The sequence below is a fragment of the Balaenoptera musculus genome, chromosome 19 (genome assembly GCF_009873245.2).
Source record: "Balaenoptera musculus isolate JJ_BM4_2016_0621 chromosome 19, mBalMus1.pri.v3, whole genome shotgun sequence".
Taxonomy (NCBI): domain Eukaryota; kingdom Metazoa; phylum Chordata; class Mammalia; order Artiodactyla; family Balaenopteridae; genus Balaenoptera; species Balaenoptera musculus.
In genome coordinates, this window is record NC_045803.1 from 2,361,769 (window position 1) to 2,384,270 (window position 22,502).

Consider the following 22,502-nt stretch of genomic DNA (forward strand, 5'->3'; position numbering starts at 1 on the left):
CCATCTTAAAATTGTGGCCAAAGGATGACTCATTTTCAGCTTCCTCCTGAGTCCCAAAGAGAGAGTATATGATTGGATTAAAGTGAACTGTGTACAGCTGGCAACACAAACAAAACCTCAGTGAATGACATCAGAACAGCCCAACCAACACAGCTGGGGGAAGGAGTCTGTATTTGTGTATGGATGGTTTCTATTTGTATTGTAGACAAAAACAACACATTTCATAATTTTAACTTTAAAAAGTTTATGTGCTTATAACTATGCCATCATATTACATAGTTATGAAAATTACATTCTCAATAAACTACAAAGCATTGTTTTGTGAGCATAGAGATCCACCTCATCCTTTCCAGTGACTGCTTAATAATCTACTGAAGTGATTTTCCACAATTAAGTAACCAATTTACTACTGCTGGACATTTAAACCGTTCCAAGTTTTTCAAAATTCTGTACTGAATGTGCTTATGCATCTATATTTCTGCACCTGTGCTTTTCGAGAAGATAAATTCCTAGATGTAGAATTGCAGCAGTGATTAATTACATTTTAAATACTGACAGGTCACACCATATTGCCTTCTAAAATGGCTTTCCACCTATTTACCCCCCCAATGTAATATAATAATATGGTTTCTCACATCTGCAACAGTACTGGATATTATCCATAAAATGTGTCCTGGTTTATGTTGGTGGTGAGGACTTTTAAAATTTCCATTTATCTGATCATTAGTGCAATTGAGATCCTCCTTTATTTAACTGTTTTAATTTCTTCATTTAAGAGTTGCTGTTATACTGTGTATCTCATCTTATCAGACTTTGTCAGACTGTGTATCTTACCTTATCCTTGCTACTTTCCAACAGCCCTTTTTTAAGGGCTATATGCTTCGTAATATATGGTTAAAATATATCTCAGTCTGTCATGTGCCTTTTAACTTTGAATACAGTGTCTTATACCGTGGAAAAGTTTAAATTTTTTACATGGTCCTATCACTCTGTCTCTTTTCATGACTTCTGGACTCTGTGTCCTGCTTACCAAAGCCTTCCTGAACTCAAAGGGATAGAAATATTCTACATTCTCTTCTAGAATCTTAATATTGTTTCCTATTACATCTTTAATCATATTGAATGAACTTCTCTGTAAGGGGTGAAATGTGGATCTGACCTTATTTCCAGTTGGATAACTGTCAAGCATCATTTAAGTAATCCATCTCTCCCCCTGACACATCAAAAATAATTACTTTTGCAATAAACTAAATTCATGGGTATACGATCTTTTTCAAAAATTTCCTTGTGATGCTTTCCTATTTACCATTCGACATGATTTTCAAAACAAAACTGTCAATGTAAAGATACCCTATAGGGATTGTGACCGGAATTGACTGTACAAACATGTTCACAATATTGAAACTTCCATCTAGAAACACAGATCTCCATTTATTCAGAACCTCTATTCTCCTTAACAGAGGTTAATAATTTCCTTCCTATATATAAAACCATGAGTAAATTCATCTATAATTTTTTTTCTTCTGGGTTTGATATTAGGGTTGAATTAGCCTCATGAAAGAAGTATTCCAAATACTGCAAAATAATCCATTTCAATTATTTTTTCTACACTCTAGAACAGCTTAATTATGATTCCTTGAAGGTTTAGAATTAACCTGTTAACCCAGGTGTCTTAGAAGAGGGCTACACTATTCAAGTTCTCTGTTTCTTCCATTTTAAATATTAGGAATTCTTACTTTCTGCCTTGAAAAAATATAGTCTTACATTCTTCCCAGTAAATTCTAGTTCTTTTGTTCCAGTCTTATCCAGAGTTCTAGACATTTCCTAAAACATATTCTATGTATCAGGTCACACTGAATTTCCTCACCAACAAAGGAACACAGCCTTATTTTGTGGTGATCTCAAGCTTTAAACATACTACTCATGCTAATCCTCATCATCCACATTGTTTCACTTCCAAAATTGTTATGATCTCCAAGTACATATACTGCCTTCCAGAGTTCATTGTTTAAAAATAACTTTCAAGCAGACTCTGAAGGATACTGAGCTAATATTATGGAGCACTTAGTCTGGATCAGGCACTGTGCTGAGCACTTTGTATGCATCAAGTAGTTCAAAATTTCATAGCAAGGGTTTTAAGAGAGTCATAAAATTACATTTACATTTTGAAAAGACCACTGTGGCAGTAGTGTGAAGAATGAACTTGAAGGGGACAAAAGAGGATGCAAGGAGACCAGTTATTAGACAATTGGAATAGTCCAGGTGAAATGACAGTGTTTTGGACTAGGGCAACGAGAATGGAAAGATGTGGATGAATTCCAAAAATATTCAGCAGACATATCGACAGGACTTGGTGACACAGAGGGTGAGGAAGAGCTGGGGGCCCGAGATGACTCTACAGCATGAATTTTCTGATGATGAGTAAGGTGCGCATTTTGTCTGAAGACCTTTCTGCATTCCTTACATTCGTAAGATCTCTCTCCAGTGTGGATTCTTCTATGTAGATTAAGGTGTCCAATCTGGCTGAAGGTTTTCCTACATTCCTTACACTGATACGGTTTTTCTCCAGAGTGAATTCTCTGATGAACGGTAAGGGATTGCCGATGGCTAAAGGCTTTACCGCACACGCTACATTCATAAGGTTTCTCCCCCGTATGACATCTTTGATGACAAATGAGCGACGATTTTGTTCTGAATGCCTTCTCACAGTCAACACATTCGTAGGGCCTTTGGCCAGTGTGAAGTCTCCGATGCTGAGAGCGGGATGAGCTATCACTAAAGGCCTTCCCACATTCAGTACATTTATAGGGTTTCTCTCCCGTGTGAACTCTCTGATGTTGAATAAGGCGGGTAGTCTGGCTGAAGGCTTTCCCACATTCAGTACATTCATAAGGTTTCTCTCCGGTATGAATTTTATGATGCTGTGCGAGGTGTGCTCTCTGGTTGAAAGCTTTGCCACATTCCTTACATTCATAAGGTTTCTCTCCAGTATGAATTCTCTGATGAGTAGCCAGCTGTGAACTGATGCTAAAAGCTTTTCCACATTCTTTACATTCATAGGGTTTTTCGCCAGTATGAATCCTCAGGTGACTAGCAAGGTGTATGCTCTGCCTAAAGGCTTTCCCACATTCCCTGCATTCGTAAGGCTTCTCTCCAGAATGCACTCTTTGGTGCTGAGTGAGTGAGGCATGATGGCTAAAGGCTTTCCCACAGATATCACATTCATACGGTTTCTCTCCTGTGTGAATTCTCTGATGGACAGTCAGGGATGAGCCATAGCTGAAGGTTTTTCCACACACATTACATTTGTAGGGTTTCTCTCCAGTATGAATTCTCCTATGCTGAATAAGTCCTATGTGATCACTGAAGGCTTTCCCACAGTCGATGCAGTCAAAGGGTTTCTCCCCAGTGTGATAATACCTCCAGTGACGGATAAGGGATGTGTTCTGCCTAAAGGCTTTCCCACATTCAATACATACATAGGGTCTTTTGCCAGTGTGACATCTCTGATGTCGTGCAAAGGATGAGCCATCACTGAAGGCCTTTCCACATTCCTTACATTTATAGGGCTTCTCTCCAGTATGAATTCTCTGATGCTGAGCAAGGTGTGCAGGCTGGCTGAAGGCTTTTCTACACTCCTTACATTTATATGGTTTTTCTCCAGTATGAATTCTTTGATGTTGAATAAGGTGAACATTTTGGCTGAAGGCTTTCCTACATTCCTTACATTCAAACAGTTTCTCTCCAGTATGTATTCTGTGGTGCTGGGCAAGGTGTTGACTCTGGTTGAAGGCTTTCCCACATTCCTTACACTCATACGGTTTCTCTCCAGTATGAATTCTCTGATGAACAGTAAGGGATGAGCTCTGGGTGAAGGTCTTCTCACATTCATTACATTTAAAAAGTTTCTTTCCTGCATAGACTTTCTTGTGTTTTATTACCATGGAATTTTTGGAAAAGCTTTTTTTATCTGACTTGTGATTATAAATATTCTCTTCTATATTGTCTAGTGGGACAAATTTCCCAGATTTGTTATATTTGTGGTCTATTTCCACTGTAAGGGTTTCTTTATGAGTGATTGTTTCTTGCCTGATAAATGTCTCTTGGCTTAACAACTGCCTCTCAAAAAGATCTTCACCTTTCCAGTCTTCTCCAAAAGTGGGACACTCAAGTCCATAGCTTATAATTCTCTCCATTAATACATCATCACACACAAACTGCTTCAGAGGTAATTCTTGTGTCTCATATACAGATTCCCAATCTGAAAGATTCAAAAAAGCAAATGTTTCCTTTATCATGGGCTATAACAAAGGAAACATTTAACACGGAAAAGGTGAATTGAAAATAATGAATCCCACAAAATGTATGATACACAGGCATGTCAACTGAACAAATATGCAAGCAGACCCCAGAGAATGAGACCTCATAGAGGAACATGGAAAAGGTGATTTAGAAAATTAAATGTAGGATAACAAAGTCCTGAAGTAGTAATGCAACGGTAATAATATGTTATGCCTATATGAACATAACAGGCTATAAATGAAACTCTTCCTCTATTCTTTCCCACTTCTGGGAGACTTGCATATATAGCTAGGCTAACTTTGTTTAAAAACCAATATCATCACATACCTACTACCGCTCAAAAATCTCTGTAGATTCCCAGAAATCACAAATACCTTGTGCTTTGTGACTTCCCTTGGGATTTAGGTAAAATCCTAGAGTCATCTCTTCATAATCAGAAAATAGTGTCCCTATGAACCATTTCCATGTGCCTTAATACAGTAAACTCTCTTCACTTCTCATAGATCCCTGAACTTCAGGCTGCATATTAAGGGATTTTCCCATTCACCTTCTCACTTTCACCAGGAAAAGTGGAAAGTAGGAAAAGTGTCACATCTTAATAGGGTTTTGCCATGTGTCTTTTTGTAGAAACTAGTCTTACAGTGATATGTGGGTTGGTATCACTATTATTAATCACGTTCTTATTTCCTGCCACATAAGTACCTGTCTTGCCTTGTGAGCTAGAATATAAGCTTTGGGGAAGGACTAGATGAGCCTTACACACTACTACTAAGTCACTTAACATGCATCACAGAAACTCAGGCATATATAAGAAATTCTCGATAAATCTATAAAGAAGAAATTTGTATTGAAGAGGTGACACTAAGAGAAAACTTTAGGGGAGAGGTGATATCAAGAAAGGGCAAAGGAGAAAGTGCTTCCCTTTCCCATCCTGTCCAGAGCAAATTATGGACTAATCCAATGCTCCCTAAATAGTTTTCTATTACATGTCAAGCATTAGGAACACTAGAGTGATTAGACAGTTGTTCTTGAGAAGTACAGAAAGTGATTAGGAAGACAAGGCCAACAAAGGAAGTAATCTGAGAAGAAGAAAATATGGAATATCAAATGCGAACCCATGTGGTAAAAAAGTAAAATTGGTATAAAAGTTCAGAGATGGGAAGGATCAAATCTACCAGAGAAGTTAAGAAAGACTCTGAGGTGTTAACAAGCTTCCTACCCCAGGTCATCTGTGGTATCAGGAACACCCAAGCTTCAAGAATTCTAGAACTGAGGCCATAAGAGTTCAGTGAACCAATCACCTACAGTTTTTCTTACATAGATGGGCTGAGGGGAGTAATACTAGAAAGAGAAAAACAAACCTGACAGCATCATCTACTCCTCCCTCAAATTCTTTCTTGTCTGTGAAGGCTGCATTCATCTCCAGCCTCGCATGGAGAGTCGTAGTTGTCCATTATCTTTTTGGCTTTTCTCAACACAGATGCTGAGATATCTTAGTCACTGAATTATACTTACATCTATACTGTGACTCAACATCCCAGCAGATTTACAGGCTTTATCCCCTTTCCCTCATCCTCCATCTATTCTTCACATGGCCAATTATTACCTCTTATCAGGAAAGTTCCTCTTTCTCTTTTCCTATTTAAGGCAGATGGCAGCTTCCTACATAACCAAAGTATAAAGAGTGTCTAAGCACAGCTTATTTCCCTCCTAATATTTGGGTATTTGGAGGATCCTGGAAGTCTAGGGTCCAAATCATCTCCAACTGTAAAGATCAAATACTGTTATAGAAGTGAAAAGAGAATTTCATAAAGGCATAATTATCACGTGTGATCCCAATATTCCCTTGTGTTTGTGAACTTTCGGTTCATTGGGGGAGGCAGAAAATAAGCATGTACACCAGAAAAAAAGTTAATTATAGGCTCTCCTAAGTGTTACAAAGAAAATAAACAGTGGCTTAGTAGAGAGTAATTGGGTTGGAAAAGGGAAAAGTTCACTATACAATGTGGTTAGGGACGGCCTCCAGTGAGATGATTTTTGAGCTCTGGCCTGATAGCCAAGCATGGACAGAGAGCTGACAGAGGAGTCTTCTAGGCAGAGAAAATAGGAAATTCAAAAGCCTGAGTCAGTAAAGAGCTTGGTGAGTTCAGAAAAGGTGACCATTGGGCTAGAGCAGTGCTTTTCAACTGCATGTCAGGCACTCATTGATAATGACATTTGTAAGACACATGGCACTGCTTATAATCCAGAGGCAACCAGACTTGGAACTCAGACTGCTGCTAGCCCCATGTGGTCTTCCAAGCTTAGAGACTCAGGATCTTGGCATACCTGTAACAAACTTGGAACATACCTGTATACCTTGCATAGTTTAGAAAACTCTGGGCTAAAGTATAGTGAAAAAACTAAAAAGTGATAGAAGATAGGGTTGGAGAAGTAGGAAGGAGCTGGTTACATAGGGGCTGGTGGGGTTTGGATTTTTCCTATTTGCAACAGGAAAGCAAAAAAAGATTTAAGCAGCAGGGTATGTTATGATTTTAGGTAGCATCTAATTTTAGAGTTAAGCAAAGATGTAAGAAGGAGAGAAGCTTATATAAGTCTGTATGGCAAAAGAAAAGAGGATGGGAAGGAGCTGGATAAAGATTTTTGCAGAATGAGTTATTAGAGAGAAGAGAGTCAAGTAGAAGAGAAGATATTTGGGGAGCCCATGCTAAGTAGTCAAGTTTCAGTTTTCTCCCAGGCTTGAGTCAAGGCGGCGTGACTCAAGGCTTGAGAAGTTTCTAAGAGCATAAGAAAGTAGGAAGTATCACCTTGGAAAATGGCTGAGCCATTACCTACAAAGAATTCCCCTATCTGGTTCTTCCACACTCACCTGGGAATGGGGTTCTTCTCATCTCACTCTTCATCTCCCAAGGCTCTTTCCCTTGCTCCAATAAGGAGATGACATATGGCTTAGAGATACAAAGTCCTGCATACAAAAATTGATATGAAAATTGGCCATGTTTTGGGCATTTCAGCTGGTTCCTTAATTCTGATGGAATGACATTACAGGAATGAATAGATCAAGGGGTGACAGACTATATAAAGCTTTTGGCATAGTTTAGTGGGACTGCCAACAGTCAATTCTATAAAAGTTAAACCATTTTCTAAGGGGCCGGGGCAGAAATTCAGCCCAGCATTTTCGGAGGATCATCAGACAGCAGTTAAGTGAGGTAATACAAAGGGCCCCTAGAGGACAGGGGGTTCGACCCCTGGTCAGGGAACTAAGATCCCACATGCTGCGGGGCAACTAAGCCCGCTCGCCACAACTACTGAGCTTGTAAGCCTCAACTAGAGAGGCTGCATGCCACAAACTACAGAGCCCATGCGCTCTGGAACCCACATGCCACAACTACAGAGCCCACATACCCTGGAGCCTGCGTGCCACAACTAGAGAGAGAAAACCCGCACGCCACAACTAGAGTGAAGCCTGTGCGCCACAATGAAGAGCCCACACACCTCAACGAAGATCCCACGTGCCACAACTAAGACCTTACGCAGCCAAAATAAAATAAATAAATAATAAATCTTTTTTTTAAAAAAAGGGGGCCCCTAGAGATAGTTTGGAGTTTGAGTCAGGTTAACTGCCTGATTTAAAGAAAAAAAAAAAGAATATTCTTCAGAAGAATATAACAGAATCCAGAGTTTCTACAATGCATTATTTACAGTGTCCAGGATAAAATCCAAAATTACTACATAAAAGGAAGAAAAAAAGAATCAGACTCAGAAAAAAAGACAATTAATGGAGACCTAACCTGTGATAACACAGGACTGATAACACAGAATCAGTAGACTAGGATTTTAAAACAGTTAAAACATCTATATTCAAGAATGTAAAGGAAAATATGCTTGTAATTTCTCAGCAGCGAAACAGAAATTATAAAAAAGAACCAAGTAAAAAGTCTAGAATTGAAAAATACAGTATCTGAAATACAAAAATTCTCTAGATGGGCTTAACAAGACATTGAAGAAGACATGGAAGGAATCAGTGAACTTGAAGAAACAACAATAGAAATTATCTAATAAATCAATAGAAAAAATTAGTTGAAGAAATAATGGCCAAAAATTTCTCAAATTTGGTGAAAGACATATTTAGTTTCAAGAAGTTCAGTGAACCACAAGCAGGTTAAAAGGGGCCTCTAGGCTGAAGCCCACGCGCCTAGAGCCCGTGCTCTGCAACAAGAGAAGCTGCCGCAGTGAGAAGACCAGGCACCGCAACGAAGAGTAGCCCCCGCTCGCCGCAGCTAGAGAAAGCCCAAGCACAGCAACAAAGATCCAATGCCGCCAAAGATAAACAAACAAATAAATAAATAAATGTAAAAAAAAGGGGGGCCTCTAGGAACTTTGCTGGTGGTCCAGTGGTTAAGACTCCACCCTTCCAATGCAGGGGGTGTGGGTTCAATCCCCAGCTGGGGAACTAGGATCCCTCATGCCATGCAGCACAGCCAAAAAAATAGTAATATAATAAAAAATAAAGATAAAACACCCTCCTAGGGGAAAATGAGGGAAAAAAGGGGGGGGGGTGGCCTCTAGACAACAGAAAGCTAATCCAGCCAATGGTGGGCCCCAGGGCTGAGAAGGGTCCATTTTAGTTTCCCTAAGAACATCTGAAGCAATTTTCATAGTTTGTGCCTCGCTAGTTCATTTATTGCAAGTTAATAAAAATATACAGATTTTAAAGCAATAGTCTGAATTTTTAACAATCCAGCTATACTCTTTGTGAACTTTGTTACGGTGGTAACAATACCATAGGACAGAGGAAACAAGGCAGCACAGGAGACCAGTGAGAGTCACATCACATCCTGTTCCCAACTGACTAAAGGGCACACTCATGAAGTATCTGATACACACCAAATTCACTTATTAAATCTGAAATTTTCATCAGTTCCTGAATATCCTCTTTGTTTCCCAGATTCAATTCTGACCTACACACAGTAAAAAAAAAAAAAAAGTTTCAATAATTAAAAAAAAACAAAAAAAAAACGTAAAGAGTCCCTAAGGGTAATTCTGAACTATGAGAGGGGAAAAAATCCTCACCCACTGATACCAGGCTCTGATAGTTCTCCAACATCATACTCCTGTATAAACTCCTCTGAGCAGGGTTCAGCCATTCCCATTCCTCCTGGGAAAAGTCTATTGCTACATCCTTGAATGTCAACAAGTCCTGAAATGACACAAAGACATTCTTGATCAACCAATGCTCATGTCCACACATGACTTCGAGTTGAAGTGTTAAGCTGTCCCTACTTTATGTGAGAAATAGCCCTTAGAGAAAAAAAAAAAAACTTAAACATATAATATTAAATGCTAACTTAAAATAGTACTTATTGAACTAAAATGCTAACCTAAAATGCTAAACTGCATTGTATATGATGGTGCTAATCCATTTCTCAGCATGGGGAAATATGGACAGGTGGCCACAGGGCAGTAAACAAGGGCTTCAAGTAAGGACGTATACCTGTGGTTGAACCTTCAAAAACAGCAAAAAAAGAATATCTAAGTTGATATTTTGTAAATGGTACTCTATGGGATCCTAGTGTTTCAGGGGAAAGAGGCATTGAACTGACATGGCTGGGGTTTTTTTCTTATGTAATAAAAAAATATATTTAGAATGCAATTTTTTTGTGCTGTACCATTAAGAATTAATTAGCATGCCAGGCCATACCAGAGTGACCTGGATAGCAATGTGAGAAATCACCCAGCATAGGACTACAACACATCCAACTTGTGTGCTGAATTTGAGTATAACAAACCAATATATACTTAGACAATATCAAAATGAAATAATTATAATTTTTACTTTCATAAAGACTTAATGTCCAGTTACCATCACCATCAGGTTGAGACAAATTTTTTTTCTTTTTTTTTTTAATTGAGGTATAGTTGATTTACAATAAGTTTCAGGTGTACAACGTAGTGATTCACAATTTTTAAAGGTTATACTCCATTTGTAGTTATTACAAAATACTGGCTATATTTCCCTGTGTTGTACAATATATCCTTGTGGCTTATTTATTTTATACATAGTAGTTTGTATCTCTTAATTCCGTACCCCTATCTTGCCCCTCCCCCCAGTAACCACTAGTTTGTTCTCTATATCTGTGAGGGTTGTGACAAATTTTTTTAAGTATTACGGGCATTTCATCTTCACATTTATTTCCACTGAAAATAAAAATCTTTGTAATGCTCAGTGTTGTCATTTGCAGCAACATGGATGGAACTAGAGGGTATTATGCTAAGTGAAATAAGTCAGACAAAGAAAGACAAATACTGTATGATCTCACTTATACGTGGAATCTAAGAAACAAAACAGAAACAGACTTTGTATAGATACAGAGAGCAAACTGGTAGTTGCCAGAGAAGAGGGGAGTACAGTATGGAAAAGTGGAACAAAAAAGAGTAAACTTACAGTGCAGAAACCTGACAAATACTACCTCAACCAGGTAATCAAGGTATAGTAATAAGTCATGTTGATAGTATGAACTCTTGATATATGATGAAAATGGAACTCTGTGATCTTCCTTCTAAAAACACATTACTCCAGTCTAACCAGGAAAAAAACATCAGGTTTGAGAGATGTTCTGCAAAATACCAGAGAACCTCTCAAAACTGACAAGGTCATCAAAAAGAAGGAAGGTATGAGAAACTGTCACAGACAAGGAGACAGAACTACCTAGAAGATAGAACTACTAAATGTATTGTGGTATCCTGGGTAGGATCCTGGAACAGAAAACGGATATTAAGTAAAAACTAAGGAAATCTGAACAAAGAATGGACTTTACTTAATAATAATGTATCACTATTGGTTCATTAATTTTAACAAATGTCCCATACTAATGTAAGATGTTAGAAACAGGGGAAGCTGATTGTGATGCATATGGATGCTCCCTGCTATCAGCAAATTTTCTAATATTAAAAAAAAGTTTAATTTTAAAAATCTATTTTAAAAAAGTAAATCCTGTAGGGACTTCCCTGCTTGCCTAATGATTAGGATTCCAGGCTTTCACTGCATGGCCTGGGTTCAATCGCTGGTGGAGGAACTGAGATCCCGCAAGCCACGTAGCGCAGCCAAAAAAAAAGTAAACCCTATCAAAAGGAAGACATCAAAGCTTTAAATTATCTCTAAGATTTTTAAATATACAAAGTCCAGCACTTAACTCAAAATAATGAGGCACATAAGACAAAATCAAGAGGAAAAAAATCAGAAAATAAAAACTCACAGAGGGACTTCCCTGGTGGTGCAGTGGTTAAGAGTCTGCCTGCCAATGCAGGGGACACGGGTTCAAGCCCTGGTCTGGGAAGATCCCACACGCCGTGAAGCAACTAAGCCCGTGCGCCACAACTACTGAGCCTGCGCTCTAGAGCCCGTGAGCCACAACTACTGAAGCCCGCGCGCCTAGAGCCCGTGCTCCGCAACAAAGAGAAGCCACCGCAATGAGAAGCCCGAGCACCGCAAGGAAGAGTAGCCCCCGCTCGCGGCAACTAGAGAAGGCCCCCGCGCAGCAACGAAGACCCAGCACAGCCAAAAATAAATTAATTAATTAATTTTAAAAAAAAGAAATACAAATAAAATTGAATGTAGTCTAGCAACAGAATCAAATATATACAGGAATTTAGTGTTAGATAAAGGTGGCATTCCAAATCAATGTGAAAGAGATGAATTATTCAATAAATTGGTCAACTGGACAGGCAACTGGGGAAAAAAAATGAACCTCTGCCTCACTTATCATGATAGGTTAAACATTTAATGTAACAATTTAATGTAAAAGTTTAATTTGAGCCTTACCCTCATAGAAAAATCATAAAAATCAAGTCTAAACTTATCAGAGTCTTAACTGTGAAGGGTAAAACAAATCTTTTAGAAGAAAAATAGGAGAATATCTATATGCCCTAGGGGTAGATAAAGATCTCCTACACAGGACACACAAACAAAGCACTAGCTATGACGGGAAAAAAAGTGTCTGTGTATGCATAGAAACAGAATGTCCCTGAATGAAATAACAGAAGCTGAGAATAGTTATTGTCTCCTCTTTTTTTTTCCGGGATCTTAGTTCCCCGACCAGGGATGGAACCCGGGCCCCTGCAGTGAAAGCGCTGAGTCCTAACCACTGGACCGCCAGGGAATTCGCAGTTACTGTCTCTTAAGAGAAGAATTGGGAGGCAAGAGAGAGGTTTTACATCTTGAATTTTGTACTATGTACATATATCACCAGTTAAAATTTTTTTTAATTTGCAAAAATTAAATAGGATAAGATTTTTTAGGTGAACAAATGAGGCTGGGAATTCGTACATAAAAAATAAAGGAAAATGTTTAAGAATTTAAGGATATAATCAGAAATTTGGACAAAATTCAGCTAGAGGGATGATTCCTGATGCATTCTAAGGACAGGAGAGGGCTATCCGATGCACATTTAATTTGGAACCCAACTCACTGATACTGAGACACCTTTATTCCATATAACAGAAACCAAATCTTTTCACAAGTGTCAACACTGAATTTAAAATGAAGTGGGGGGGCTTCCCTGGTGGCGCAATGGTTAAGAATCCGCCTGCCAATGCAGGGAACACGGGTTTGAGCCCTGGTCCGGGAAGATCCCACATGCCACGGAGCAACTAAGCCCGTGCACCACGACTACTGAGCCTGTGCTCTAGAGCCCGCAAGCCACAACTACTAAACCCACGTGCCACAACTACTGAAGCCTGCACACCTAGAGCCCATGCTCTGCAACAAGAGAAGCCACCGCAATGAGAAGCCCACGCACTGCAACAAAGAGTAGCCCCTGCTCGCCGCAACTAGAGAAAGCCTGCGCACAGCAATGAAGACCCAATGCAGCCAAAAATAAATAAATTAAATAAATAAATTTTAATAAATAAATAAATAAAATGAAGTGGGAAGAAGAGGGGGCTCTATGCCTCATCACACTCAGTTTTATTTACCCATTAGGCAGTCTGAGTTAAGGACAGTGCTCTCTGGGAGAAGTGGGAACCAGGCCCTTAGATAAGACTGTTAATCAGGGAATTTTCAAGAGGAAAGCAGCTTTACAAAGTCCTAAACAGTAAGACTGCCTTTCAAGAAGGAGAAATGAAATAACTAACCTGAGGTATGGCTTTCACTAGTTCAACTGTCATTTTCGCCTTCTTTTCCTGGCTTTTCTCTTGGAGAACAGCACTGTCCTGGAAGGGTAAGGCTGGAGGGAGAAAAAGGAGAGTGAAAAGATGAGGCCTTTGCACTCCCAGAATCACCAGCCTAAAAACTCTATCTTCTCCTTCTTCCTGCCAGCCTTCTTTGCTTCCACTGCCCACATAACTGGGAGATTATGGGCAACCGATGGCAGTTGAGGGGTATAACTTATAACTCTGTTTCTCTTATGCTCAAGGTCCTAAATTTAATCTTTTTTCTAAAAGTTGCTTTCCCATTCTTTGGTCTTATTATGAATAAAAATAATGAGATGTGCTAGGTACTCTGCATAGATTATCTTCTCTCACTTTATTTTAAAAATGATCCCATGAAATAGCTGCTTCCTCTATTTTATATTTTGTAGGTAAAGGTGGACTCTTTCCCTTCCTGTGTCCCTGCTTCATGCTTTGATACAGTCTTCAGTTTGAAAATCTGACTCCTAAATGCCACCAGAGGCCAGGGTGATCCACCTTCTCCTGCCAAACCCCCAGGGGCTTTGCTTTCCTCTCACCCTGGGACAGTGGATCCTTTAGCACCCAATTCTGCCACCTTCACTCTCATCTCTGTCTTCAAGCCCTCGGTTTCCCCTCCTTTTTGTCACCCAGAACTGAGGGTGTCTCCTGCTTCAGGCAGGAGCTCCAGTCACCCCGCCTCTTGCTTCTCACTGGAGCTCTTGGACTGGGAGCAGGGAATTCTACTCCAGGATCCTTATCCTGGCAACACACAATTCCATAAAGCAACACACACAAAGAAGCCAAAGCTATCAACCTTCCAAGTAGTTTCCCCACACACACCACAGTCACACAGGGCCAGTTACAACCATACAGGGTAACACACAGACACTGGCCCAAGACCTCACATACCTCCTGATCACACAGAGGACACAATCACAAGCACCCAACGGAAGGCACATCATATGCAGTCACATATATCACAGTCTCAGAGAGGCCATGGGTACAAACACACATGGTGATACACACACATCACACATATACCCCCAATCTTATTCTCTCACACACACCCATGGCTCACTGCCCCTCATCTCTGTCTCACTCACACCCACACTCTCCGCAACCTCACAGAAGCTATATGTGCAAGCCTTGTGGTGACAATCCATGGTTCACAGTCTCTCTCCTACTCACTTTGGTGTCACACCAACACATCACTAGTTTTCCTCTCTCTCTCTCTCTCTCACACACACATTCTTAATGGTCTCTGTTTCAGAGACACATGGATTTCTCACACACATAGATACACAAACACTGCAATTGCTACCTCTCTCACACACACACAATACACACCGGGGTCTCTGTCACACTCGGACACACACGGACTGTCATACAACCTCACACGCCGGACACACACACTCCAGTCTCACACGCTCACACAAACATGCTCTCGGTCTCACACACACACCCCCGCCCCCACGATCTCTCCCTCTCAGCCTCTCCTGGGGCCCCACACACTTGCTGACCTCTCACACTCGGGCACAGCCGTTTCCCTCACACACACCAACATGCTCTCGGTCTCTCACACTCACAGTCAGGTCTCTCTCTCGCACACACACCCGCCCTCACGATCTCTCCCTCTCAGTCTCTCCCGGGGCCCCACACCTGCTGACCTCTTACACACAGGCACACCCGTTTCTCTCACACCCACACCAACACACTCCGCTCGCACTCTCTTTGGACTTTTCACAGTCCAGTCTTGTCTCTCACACACACGCCGCTCCAGCCGCCCCACAGCCCCGAACCCGGTTCGAGCCGCGGCCTCGGCGCACCCGCGCGGGCCTCTGGGAAATGTAGTCGGTCCGGGAGCGACGGCGCAGCGGCGCCCAGGCCGGGGCTTCACTGCCGGGTCCGAGCCGCCGGCCTCGCCTGCCCTGCCCCGCCCCGCCCTCGGGCTTGGACACCAGACCACCCAAAACAACCCACAGGCCTCCCCCCGGAAGCCAGCCGCACTCACCCGAAGGACTTCGGAGCCGACGCCCGGGAACCGAGTGCGCAGGCGCCGAATCTCCTAGGTGGGCGGAATAAGGGGAGGGGTTAGACTCGAGGGGCGTGGGACGGGGCGTGGTTTAACGGAGAGGGGCGTGTTCTTAGGCTGTTGAGAATGGGAGGCGGAACTTTAGCGTCAGAGCGGGAGTGCCTGCGCAGGTATGTGACTACGCTCGAGGGGCTTGGCCCAGGGTTTCAGCGAAGAGATTACGATCTGGGGTCGCGGCCCAGGATTTCAGGGGCGTGGCGTGACTGGGTGCGAGTGTGCGCAGGCCCGTAGAATGCGCACTCGCCCCTCCCTCGCCTGGAGACCAGAAGCGTCCCTAGTTACGGGGTCTAAGCGAGGTGCGGCGGAGCCGCTCATGTACTCCTGTGTGTACCTGTGATTTGACGCTGTCTGTGTCCGTGTGACCGCCGTGTCGCTCCGAGTGCGGCCCTCTGAGCCTGTCTGTGGGAACGTGATTTTCTTTCTGTGCTAAGTTTTATGGCAGCAAGATCAGCGAGGGAACACCGAATGGGCTCTATTACCTCTGTGATAACAGCAAATTAGTACACTTCTCACCTGCAAAATGGGAATGTCGTTATTATCACTGTTCAGAAGCAGTGAATGAGACGCACGTCTTTGGACCAAATCACTGGGATTGAACCCCATTCTGCCCCTGACCAGAGTGTAAATGGTCCGTGGTATGGAAGACTAAGAAAACGGTAAATTAGTAGCTGCCTTGGACGTTGAAGTAAATAAGGAAAAGCCATTCAGGGGGATATAGCAGAGGAAAAAACCCCCACAAAGTCCCCTGACCTCTCAGATCTTACTTTCAAGTGAATGGAAACAGACCACCAAAGAATGAGTAAAATAAATAGTATATAGAATGTTGAAAAGGCTGTGGAGAAAACAGGGAAGAGGAATAGAGAGTAGAGGAAATTAGAGTATTTATTGTCAAAAAATGAGTAGTCAGGGCACTGCAACCTTTAACCATCATTCAAACTTTCATCCTGAATTTCAACATCGGCTCATTTGGGGAAGGGGGCGGAGGGAGATTCTTTACGTTGAATCTACTGTTATATTCTACCATTTCGTATTCACTTTGTTTGCAGTAACACTTTTATGTAGTCTTTCGGTTTGCATTTTCTCATTTTTCTATTTGAACTCAGAGACGCCTTAAGTATTACCCTCCACCAGTTCTGCCGTGGATATCCAAAATATTCTAAGACCATTTACTGAATAAATAGTCTTATTTTCCTGCTGATTTGAAATGTCCAATTCTGTTGTATACTAAATCTCTATATGTGAATCCAATCCATCTATTTCTGGACTCGGTATCTGTTTCATCCCTCACAACCCGCTCTCCTCTACGGAACAACTATCACACTGTTTTAATAGTGGGAACTTTATACTTCTGTGTTTGATAGTGGGTACCACATTTCCTACGTAAGGGTTCACCATTTGCAAAGTTGTGGTATTTATTCTCGTGGATTCCTCCTTTGTGTGGATTTTAAAATTGTCTTGGAAAATCTCCTAATAAATACTATTAGTACGTGGATTGGAATTTTAGTGAATTTATAGATTAATTGGTGGGGGAACAGACATCTTTGAAATTAAGAATTTTTCCTTTCAGGAATATAACGTTCCATTTACCATGTTGTTTTCATTCTCCTTTATTAATATTTTATAGGTATATATTTCATTCCAGTCTAGTATTTTTTTCATACTAAATCTATTCCTAAGGGTTATATTGGCTTCATCACCATTGGGAAGGATTTTTTTTTTTCTGATTACATTTTTAACTGGTTACTTGGGTAAGATTGCTTCTTCCTCTGTTCTAGATCAGACCGGATTTTTAATCCGCTTGTCAGTTCCCTTATTTTGTTGGTTGAATCTCTTGAATGTCTAAGCTGTACAACAATATAACAATTTTTTTTATTTTTCTATCCAACATTTACCTCTTATTTCTAGATTTAGTGTGTTGGCAAGTTTCTCTGATATAATACTTAATTGTCATGGTAATTATGGGTCTCTTTGTATTGTTCCTGTCTTGACCAGAAATACTATCAATATTTACCATTAAAAATAATATTGTTAGGCTTTTGAATCAAACTAAGAGATTTTATTCCATTTTGAAATTGCAGACAGTTTTCTCTGGTTTGGATGAAATTTATTTGTTGGAACCTACGGAGATGATCATTTCCTCTTTAACCTATCCATTTTCTGAGCTGTGTTAATAACGTGAGCAATCATTTATTCCTGGGTTGTGCCTTTTTTAGTTATGGTGGGTTACTCTTCAATGAAATTGCTGGATTAAATTTGTTAACACTGCATTTGGAAGTTCTGCATCTATATTGATAAATAATATTGGTCTATAGTTTTCTTATTCGATGCCATCCCTGTTGGGTTTTTATGAGTACATATATGTATGTATGTGATAATATTTACAAAAGTGTCTGGAATCATTCAGACCCAAGTTATTTTTAGTTACTTCTTGGGAAGAATCTTCAAATGGTAAAGACTTATTCAAGGGAAATTTTGCTCCATTTATTGTATATTAGTGTATTATTATATAGCATATTATAGTTCTCCACTGGGGCGATATCATCCCCAAGGGGGCAAAAATTGATTTTTTTAAAAAATTGATTCTTGGTGGGGGGAAAAACATTCCTTTATTCTTTAAAAGAAACAGACATACATAAACATATACAGTACTTCTGTGGTATTAAAATTTCATGGAGATGGGAATGATTAGAAAAAGAAAAGTCTAAAAAAAGGCTTCTTGGGAGGACAATACTGAAAAACAGTTTGAGAAGACACTGATCTATATATATATTTTTTGTTCTTTCATAAAGTAATATGTTCTTGTTTTATTTGAATCACTAGAAAATTAAAATTATTGAGTAAGAAAATATCAAAATTAAACTAACCCTCTGGTCAGGTGATTCAGATTTACAGCCATGTTTGGAATTCACTGTCATCAGAGATGCATAAGACTCCTGGATCTAGGATTGGCAGGTTGTTGGGAAAACAGGCAGAAACATAAAAGGCATTGTAGTTCTTTGATATAATACTTTGGGTGTGAGGCCCTTAGGAGAACTCTGGTAGAACTATGATTATCTTAGAGAAGGAAACCAGTGATGAGATACACAGGCGAGAGTAGGATTTTTCCACCCAACACTGTGTTTGGTGGACTCAGAATTTAGAATATCCACGTTGTTGACGTCATCAAAGTGAGCCTTGGCAGTTGGGAGACAGAGGTTCCTAAAGGAAAAAAAAAAAAGAACGCATCAGTTTAAAAAAAAAAAAAAAAAAAAAAAATCACCGTGGGAAACGCTGTCTGTTTCGCAGTACGGCAGCGCCACCTTCCGGACAGAGGCCCCAGGTGCAACGGCTCTATGTCCTGGAAGCCGAGATTTCTCTTTTGGAGGCCTCGTGAGTCTCCCCCTGATATCCGCAGGCCTGAGCAAGTCGACGAATGATTAGCAAGCAAGGGACCCCACCGGCTTCGCTGGCCAAATGAACATAGTATATTCAGGGGTGTAGCCGACCCGGCCCTGGCGTCATCTCAGTTTTACACGAAGGGGTGACAGTCACCCTTTCTGGGAAATTCTATCCCTATCTCTGTCTCCTAAAGATGCACTAGCTCTAGGGGCCTTTTGTCACAGAGGTTCCTCTGAAACTCCTGGACCCGATTTGTTGATATTTCGGCCAAGAAGAAGGCTAATGGTACCTGCTGATGGTGGCAGCTCTCCGGACCGATGACAACCTCAAAGAGGGAGAATAAAGGTCAGGTAGCAGAACAGGCCAAATGAAAAGCCATCAGCCTGCCTTAGACAACACTCTAAGGACCAGGCCTCACAAAACACTAAGAATCTAGAGGAGCAACGGCCTACTTTCTACCCAAACAGGAGAGAGAAGAAAGGGCAACTGATTTTATTAGTAATTGTTACATACTTTACTTTTTAAATTATTTTTTTGGAGTATAGTTGATTTACAATGTTGCATTAGTTTCTGGTGTACAGCAAAGTGATTCAGATATGTATATGTATTATGTATATATGTATTATTTTTCATATCCTTTTACATTATGGTTTATTACAGGATATTGAATATAGTTCCCTGTGCTATACAGTAGGACCTTGTTGTAATTTTTACATACTTTAAAAATCACAGCAGTTGGCTAAGACAGGGAGAAATAGGTCATACTAGTTGTCTCACATTTTAAGAGATACGATATGCAAATTGATGCAAAACAAAGCTTACGACTGTTAAAATAATCCTGGGATCTTAGATAAGGACTTTCCCCTCCCTAAGAACCAGAAAATATATTTCATGTAAAACAATAGTTCCTGGGGACCTCCCTGGTGGCACAGTGGATAAGACTCCACGCTCCCAATACCGGGGGCCCTGGTTCGATCCCGGGTCAGGAAAATAGATCCCACATGCATGCTGCAACTAAGAGTTCACATGCTGCAACTAAGGAGCCAGCGTGCCGCAACTAAGACCCGGTGCAACCTAATAAATAAATAAACGTTTTTAAAAAATTATCATCATTTATTTAAAAAAACAATACTTCCTATAAAATCTCTACTGAGATTGTGTCCAGTGCAGATGGGGGTCCCACTTAATACTCCAGGAAGATGAGATATTCATGGTTTTATTTTATTATTTTTTTAAAAGATTTTTTTTTTGATTTGGACCATTTTTAAAGTCTTTATTGAATTTGTTATAATATTGCTTCTGTTTTATGTTTTAGTTTTTTGGCCGCAAGGCATGTGGGATCTTAGCTCCCCAACCAGGGATCGAACCCACACCCCCTGCATTGGAAGGCTAAATCTTAACCACTGGACCACCAGGGAAGTCCTTCATGGTTTTAAAATACTGTCAGTTTAACTCTAGTCAACAAATATGCTCTAGGCACATGTTGGATCCTGAGAGTTCAGAAACCAATAAAATAGAGTGTCAGCCCATAAGGAGTTCATGGTCAAGCTAGAAACACAGATAGGCAGTCACTTTGTATTAGTCAGGTTTTTCTCCAGAGAAACAGAGTCAATAGGATGTATACAGACATAGAGATGTGTTGTAAGGAATTGGTTCACTTGATTACAGAGGTTGGCTAATCCAAACTCTGCAGGGTGGGCTGGCAGGCTTGAGACCCAGGAACACTGATGTTTCAGCTCCAGCCTGAAGGCCATCTGCTGTAGAGCCAGGAAGAGCTGATGTTTCGGATGAAGTCCAAAGGCCACCGTGAGAGAATTCTCTCTTGCTCAGGGGAGGCTGGTCTTTTTGTTGTATTCAGGCCTTATTATGGAGGACAATCTGCTTACTCAAAGTCCACCAATTTTAAAGCATGATTTTTTTTAACATAAATATATTTATTTATTATTTATTTATTTTTGGCTGCGTCAGGTCTTCGTTGCTGCGTGCGGGCTTTCTCTAGTTGCAGTGAGCGGGGGCTACTCTTCATTGCAGTGCATGGGCTTCTCATGGCGGTGACTTCTTTTGTTGTGGAGCACGGGCTCTAGGCACGTGGGCTTCAGTAGTTGTGGCATGCAGGCTCAGTAGTCGTGGCTCGTGGTCTCTAGAGCACAGGCTCAGTAGTTGTGGCACACAGGCTTAATTGCTCTGAGGCATGTGGCATCTTCCAGGACCAGGGCTTGAACACGTGTCCCCTGCATTGGCAGGCTGATTCTTAACCACTGCGCCACTAGGGAAGTCCCTCCACCAATTTTAATGTTAATCCCACGGGACTTCCCTGGCGGTCCAGTGGTTGAGATTCCACACTTCCACTGCAGGGGGATGGGTTTGATCCCTGGTTGGGGAACTAAGATCCCGCATGCTGTGCAGCACAGCCAAAGAAAAAATTTTTTTAATTTTCTAAAATGTTAATCCCATCCAAAAACACCCTCACAGAAACACCCAGAATAATGTTTGACCAAATATCTGGGCCCCACCCCATGGCCAGTTTTGCACGTTACACGTTCATACATATAGACAATGTGAAAGAGAGGTGTGGGTGTAAAAATGTATCTAAGTTTTGCATCAAAATATGAAAAGTAGCTCTCTTTCAGTTATGAGATCACAGATGGCCTTTGTTTCCCTCCTGTCATGTACTTGCACCATCAAAGTTCTCAACGATAGCCATATAGCACTTTAAAATACGAGAATTGAAATTGGGACATGGAAGCTCTTTTCTCTTTTCTAGAACATAAAACAGTGGAGGCTCCTCTTCTTACCCTTGGTAATGAGGCTTAATCTCAGATATTTAAGAAATCTTCAGTATGAATGAGTGCACTACTTTTTTTTTTCTTTTTTGGCCATGCTGCACGGCTGGTGGGATCTTATTTCCCCAACCAGGAATTGAACCCGCGTCCTTGGCAGTGAAAGCTCAGAGTGCTAACCACTGGACAGCCAGGGAATTCCCAGTGCACTACTTTTTATAAATGTTTATTTTAGTATACACACCAAAACAAGGTAGAAATCATAAGTAAACGGTTTGATGAATTTTCACAAGTCAACCTGCCCATGTAGGCAGCACCCTGAATAACAAAAAGAACATTACCAGCACCTTTGAACCCCCTGTTGTCCCTTCCAGACATCGTCACCTCCCCAAGTGTAACCACTGTCCCACTGGTTCTCCCAACTGGGGTGATTTTGCCCCCTCTCAGGGGACATCTGGCAACGTCTGGAGACATTTTTGGTTGTCAACTTGGGGAAGAAGGGCTCCTAGCACCTAGTGATTAGAGACCTGGGATGCTGCTAAACATCCTACAGTGCACAGGGCAGCCCCCTTCCCAAAACACCGATAAAACGTATCCGGCTCAAAATGACAATAGTGCCAAGTGACAATAGTGCCAAGGTCGAGAAACTTCAGTGTTTCAGCGTCATTATTTTGTGTTCACAGAAAGTTATATACAAGAATGTTCATAGGAGCTTTACTCATAATTCAAACATCCAGAAGCAACCTAGATATCTGTCAACAGGAGAATGGATAAACAATACA

At 40.9% G+C, this 22,502-nt stretch overlaps 1 protein-coding gene across 3 annotated transcripts; it reads right to left on the minus strand.

The window, feature by feature from the left end:
- Positions 1–322: 322 nt before the first annotated feature.
- On the minus strand, positions 323–15,523 carry ZNF471 (zinc finger protein 471). Of its 3 annotated transcripts, none has more exons than XM_036832235.1 (5): positions 15,482–15,523; positions 13,435–13,526; positions 9,376–9,502; positions 7,172–7,267; positions 323–4,261 (listed from the first exon to the last, which is right to left on the minus strand). In XM_036832235.1, the coding sequence occupies exons 2-5, from the start codon at positions 13,465–13,467 to the stop codon at positions 2,241–2,243; spliced, it is 2,277 nt and encodes a 758-aa protein (XP_036688130.1). In that variant the 5' UTR covers positions 13,468–13,526; positions 15,482–15,523; the 3' UTR covers positions 323–2,240. The 3 variants fall into 3 exon arrangements, with proteins under 3 accessions (XP_036688130.1, XP_036688129.1, XP_036688131.1); XM_036832234.1 differs by lacking the exon at positions 15,482–15,523 and adding an exon at positions 14,028–14,820; XM_036832236.1 differs by lacking the exons at positions 9,376–9,502; positions 15,482–15,523 and having other exon boundaries at positions 323–4,301; positions 13,435–13,503.
- Positions 15,524–22,502: the final 6,979 nt, after the last annotated feature.